This window comes from Mastomys coucha, unplaced genomic scaffold (assembly GCF_008632895.1).
Source record: "Mastomys coucha isolate ucsf_1 unplaced genomic scaffold, UCSF_Mcou_1 pScaffold12, whole genome shotgun sequence".
NCBI classification, from domain to species: domain Eukaryota; kingdom Metazoa; phylum Chordata; class Mammalia; order Rodentia; family Muridae; genus Mastomys; species Mastomys coucha.
In genome coordinates this window covers 33504822-33510787 of record NW_022196894.1, presented here as the reverse complement: position 1 = coordinate 33510787, position 5966 = coordinate 33504822, and the positions used below count along the sequence as shown (strand labels likewise).

Here is a 5966-nt window from a genome sequence, read left to right as displayed (position 1 = left end):
AAAGAAAAAGAAAAAGAAAAAAAAAGACAAGGAAAAACACAGGTTGGACAGGAACAGTGTGTGACCATCAAAGAGCATACACATGATACCCAGGAGAAGGGTCCAGAGCGGGGATAGACATGGGTGGGGCAGGAGGGGAAGCCGGATGGGAGCAGAGGTATGGGGCAGGGCGTAGCCGCACTAAAAAGGAAACATTTCTTTCCACAGACAGTCATGGGTGACAGACCAGCGCTCTGCCTTCTAGGGTCAATGCAGACAATGAACAAGCTCCCTGGGGCCACCCCTTCTTGCCCCATCCACACTTCAGGCAGAACAGAAACCAGAGCAGGGATCTGCGAAAACACGCTACCAAATCAACTCAAGTCTGAGGTAGAGTATACTCAAGGGAAAAAGGCATAGTAGTCTACAAACCCTGATGTCAGCCACGTCCGAGAACAAGTATTCCTACACTTCCGGCAGTGCTTCAGAAACCTCTACCTGGAGTCCAGAATTCTCTACCTCAGGCCATAAACCACCCAAGGAAACCACACAGGGCCTGAGCAGAGACTGAAGGCAGAGGCAGTCTGGTCAACGCCTCTGCATGGAGCATCTTCCATGATGACCTGCATTGCTGACAGAACACAGATTTCCATGTAGGCCAAAGGGAAAGGAAGTTCCACTTGCAGTCTATGCTTCTAGCACAACCCGAACTTTGCGGGCAATGTTTAACCGTGGAAGTGTTGAGCAGAAAAATACATAACACACTACTCACCTGTACGAGCCAAATGTCAACCTCTGTGGAGCAGGCCTTTGGCTGCAGTGGGTAAACCCGTCAGGTCTCACATGAGAACTTACAGGAGAGACAGGCAGCAAAATTCTAACTTAGCATGGCTCTCAGAACTAAATTCTTACCAAAACCAAAAGAAATGTGCGACTCACCTGGAAAACATCCGTCTTGTCCTCAAATAGAGTGACAAAATATTTATAGTCAGCATAAGCCCAGAATTTGGAATGATCATAATCTTTAAACGGTCCAGAGTTACGAGACTGGTCACAGTTCCAGGTCAAAAACTCCTCAAGTGTAGCATCCACGTAACTACATTCGGTTTCAAACTGAGGCACTGCAATGTAAGAGAACACACCTTGAGATATTTAGATAGTACACTCTCTAAATACTTATTTTAAAAGGTAAATTTGACTAAGACATCATTTATCAATATTTAAAAATTAATTTTGTACTTGTTCACACAACAATTTACATCATTCACAATAAAATAAAAAGAATAGATGTGTACTACCATCCCATGTCCTAGTGACAACCCTCAAGTCTTAGCATGGCATGAAAGCTGAGGCAGAAGGATCTTGGATTTGAGGCTACACAGTGAAAACGGGTGTAGGGAGACAGGAGAAAGAGAAGAGAAGGAAGAACCAGAAGAAAGGAGAGAGGGACATGGAGGGAGGAAGGGTAAAGGACAACTTCATTATAGCATGATCCAGTTCTCTACTCCGCGGGGGAATGTGTCCACTCCTAATAATGCTCTGACATTATCTGCTTCTCTGAGCCTTACTGGCTCATTGAGTGTATGTTCTCCACATGACTGACAGCTCACCTGTACTTTCGACTTGACTGAATTTAGAATCACCTAGAGGACACACCTGGCCATGCTGTGGAAACGTAATCAGAGATGTTTAATCTAGGTGGAAGACTCACTCTTAACATGAATGGCAGGACAGACAAGAGTGGTAGAAAGAAAGGGAGGAAGGGAGGGAGGGATTCTAGCTAGGTCAGAGCAATGAGAAAAGTAACTTAACAGAGTGACACCTGTGGGCGCTACTACCCGGACTCTTGGTGGAGCATGTTTATTATATCTTTGTGTGAGACAGGGTTGCTGTATTGCCAAGGACCAGTCTTGGCTTGGAGAGGGGTTCTGAGAGAAGGGGTGTTTGAAAGCGGTGGAACAAATGACTTGAAGTCAAACAGTGGGTTACAAGCTGACAGCCTATGTTCTGCCTGAGACAGCTTTCCAGATTGCTCTTTCTATGTTCAGCTTTCTCTGGAGATCTCCAGACAGCTCTGCTCAAGACAGTTTTTGTTTTTTGTTTTTTTTTTTTTTAAATTCTAAAAACTCTCTAGATCCCTTGTAAACCAAAAGCCCAGTCTTTTTAATATATCAATTCAGTCATTACCCCAGGTTCCCTTTTGATTATCCCATGAATCAGCATTCCATTACCCCACTCCCTTGATTCGTAGAAAGAGACAGCAAACACAAGCATAGACAATAAGATAGCTGGGTGGGACCCCATCCCGAAATTACAATTCTTACCAGGTCCACCTGGGCCTGGACCTAAACTCCCTTTGCCCCAGGCTGACCATAAACTTAGGAATCTGCCCATTTTGGTATTTTCTGACAAAATGGCTCATAGTGCAGCTGTCTCTGTTCCTTTAGATCTGTGAAGATCCTTATACAATTCATATTGCATCCTTATATTTTGCATAGTTGAGAAATTATATATTTTAGAACTCATGTTTTCAATGTTCTTTCCCATAGCCTTATGGGCTGTCCTGAAGGCCTCAGTGTCACCATTTTGCTGAGACATAGCCACACCCTCACCTCCCAGACTCATGCTGTCTCTGATTATCATGGAGCCTATTATCCTTGGCAGAGAGGACATTCCTTGAAGGAGGAACATGAAAATATGTACACTATTATACAAACAAGCCTTATACCCACAGTAACCATCAACACTTGTGGAGGCCCACACCCTGTTGGCTGTGTTCCAGGGGTGGGAACCACATCTTTCCATCCCTACCATGGCCATGCTGGACTGAGCACTGTGTGTTGCCCTGAGACTCCCTATGCAGACCAGATGGGCCTCAAACTTATAACAGTGCACCAGCCTCAGCCTTCAGACTAAAGGTCTGCACCACCACAATACTCGGTGTGCTCCTGTTTCTTAGGCTGTACATACTAAAGCACCATGTGCTAAACACAGAAAGTATCACGAGAGAGAGTGCACCTCTGGGGTCCTCACTGTCCTAAATAAAGGTACGCAGAAGGGGTGGGGGAAGCAAGAGTACAGATCTCTATCTCTGGGGTCCTTGCTGTTTCAAATAAGGAAAGCATCACTGGAGAGAGGCTGCATTATTGGAGCCTTCAGGAATTTTTAAGTGTAAAGTGATCCTATGCTCAAAGAGCTTGAGAGTAAAAAGGAAACTTAAATTAAAAAAACTTAAGGCACTAAGTGACTTTTGAAAAATTTCCTCTTTGCACTGCATGTTTACAAACAGAGCTCCTTAGAAACACTAGTTGGACAATGTTAATTTAGTTCTGTTCATTTATTCATTAACTCAGTTCGCTCAGGATCATTTACTAAGCACATAATTTGTGATTAGCTTAGTGCTTAGGCTTGTAGGGACACACACAAAAAAAGATGATGGTCTTGAGCTAGCAAAATAATTCAGCAAGGCCAAAGATGCTTGCAAAACCTCAAGAGGTTGAGGTGTGAGGACAGTGCAAGACCCTATGCTATGGCTGGAATATGAAATGTCCCCCACCAGTAGAAGTGTTTGACTCCTTGGTCCTCAGCTGGAGAACTAACTGTTCATGAAAGCAGCAGAAAGCAAAGCAGGGCACTGTTTTAGGAGGTTGCTGTGGTGATTTGAATGAAAATGGTCCCCTAGGCCCATAGGGAGTGGCACTACTAGGAGGTGTGGCCTTGTTGGAAGAACTGTGCCATTTGGGGATGAGCTTCAGGGTTCAGATGGTCAAGCCAGGCCCAGTGTCATTCTCTTCCTGCTGCCTGAGGATCTGGATGTAGAACTCTTACTTCCTTTTTAAGGACCATGTCTGCCTGCATGCCACCACGATTTACACCATGACAATAATGGACTGAACCTCTGAAACTGTAAGCCAGCCCTAATTAAATGTTGTCTGTCATAAGCGCTGCCGTGGTCGTGGTTTCTCTCTACAGCAATAGAAACCCTGACTAAGACAGCTGTGAGGCCTTGCTGGACATGAGGTCTAGTGGGCAGACAGGGCTAAGAGAACAAGGCTAGGAGATTACATAGCCTGACCCAATTCAAGTCTGCGTTGGCTGCTTATGTTATTTATGATCCACTCATAAATAACAAGCATGTGACATTTACCACCACAGACCAAACCAATCTAGCTGTCATTCTCCCCCTACAATAATGCACTCTACCTCCCTCACCCCCGTTTTTTTTTTTTTTTTTTGAGACAGGGTCTCTCTGCCTAGCCCTGAACTCAGAGATTGCCTGCCTCTGCCTCCTGAGCACTGGGATTAAGCTGTGTCACTTCTCCCACCTGCGCTTTAAATCAGGAGCCAAAATAAAGTTCTGTTCCCTTAATCTCTACGTGGTGCTTGATCACAGAAATGTGAAAGTAACCAATACATCCAATCTCAAAGACAAAAACAAACAAAAAACCCCAAACCTCCACTCAGACAAAGAGGAAGATTTCTCTGGAATGACAGAGAACTTGCAGACCAGTCGTCACAGCTAATGGCTAACCGGGAAGACTCTGATCTGTGTGCACTAGGTTGTCTGATGCTGGGGAGTCAAGACTAGACTAAATGAAAGGAAATCTTCTGAAAGTTGCAGTGTTTTAAGTAATCACAGGATCATCAATATTTAAGAAATCAAATCATGAAGCCTTTTGCAAAGCATACAGCCCTTTTTGGAGGGAAGGGCACCACAGGGCCTGACACACAGCACATGCTCAGTAAATGCCAGGCACTATTATTAGTCCTTCTTATTCGTTCCAGTATTGACTTGGAACCTTTTCAATATTAGGGCAGTCAGCAGAGGGATATTTGAGCTCTTCCTTCAACAGCTTCTGTCTTTCCCCTCCTTCCTCACTCTTAAAATGACCCAATCACCTTTCCCCTCCTCCCTCAGCCATTAGGGTTATCCAATCATTTTTTATCCCTTACCTTATTTTTCTTGAAACAGAGATGGGACAGAAGCAGTATACTTCTGACAAGCAGAAGCATGTCATCTAATCCACCTACTTGGTCAATTTGTCACTTGACTTTCTGAAGTGGGAAAACTTCAGCAGGCCGCACTGACCTAACAGACAAAAATCTATAAACTTAGAACCATTCCAATTTTGAGAACTTTTGTGAAGCACTTAAGATCAGTGCCTGGCAGGCAGCAAGCCACAGACACAAGCTCTTAACAGCACTGGCATCCTCAAGAATTCACCGTGAAACTAAGAGTAAATAGATTTTGACAAAAATGTATGTAGCAGGAGAATTTCAGGATGCTGGGAATGGGAGACACTTCTGATCCTTAATGCATGAGTTGTCCCTTCATAGAACTCAGTCCAACCGACTGAATGCTAAAGCCCCCGACTGAGCAACTGGCCCTAGGGTGGAAGGAAGAGGACAGGTCAGTCAGTGTTGGCATTCACCACCAGCAAACCTGCACTGCAGTCTTCAAAATCTGGCCTCACTAGAGGTTTGCATTTCCCGTCACAGCAAATTCTGCATGTTAAAAATGAAAATCGAAAATGTGAAATTTCCATTTGAGAATTATTGCTGCCAGAGAAAATGAAAACAAGTGGAATGAACAGGAATGACAGATCTTTTCATTTACAGGATGGTTCCAAAATAGAATCCGTCACTGTGTCAGAGCAGCAGCGATACAAAGCGGTACTCTGATTCCACTGGTGACAGGCCCCTCCGGTGGCTCGCTGGTTTCCTGCTTCCATCTACGCATTGGGATTACTGCTTTCTAACTCTGTCACTCCGTTCTTTTATTTAGTGATGAAGCAGTCAGGGCAGCTCCCACTTTCAACCACTAACTGCCAAGTATTAGGCAAGAAGCAACAATGCCAGTCCAAGATTTCACAGCGAAGTACAGAGTGAGCTTGCTTTTAAACCTAAAACAGGACAGGGACGCGTGCATGCGCGCACACACACACACACACACACACACTGCTGCCCGCTGGGGCACACACACACAC

The 5966-nt window shown here is 44.7% G+C and overlaps 1 protein-coding gene across 1 annotated transcript in view; it reads right to left on the bottom strand.

The window, feature by feature from the left end:
• The window catches only part of Hspbap1 (HSPB1 associated protein 1), a 54355-nt gene that overhangs the window by 19844 nt on the left and 28545 nt on the right, over positions 1 to 5966 (bottom strand). Inside the window, exon 3 of the mRNA XM_031363779.1 lies at positions 919 to 1100. Coding sequence (XP_031219639.1) covers positions 919 to 1100 — 182 coding nt within the window. The remainder of the gene's footprint in view (positions 1 to 918; positions 1101 to 5966) is intronic.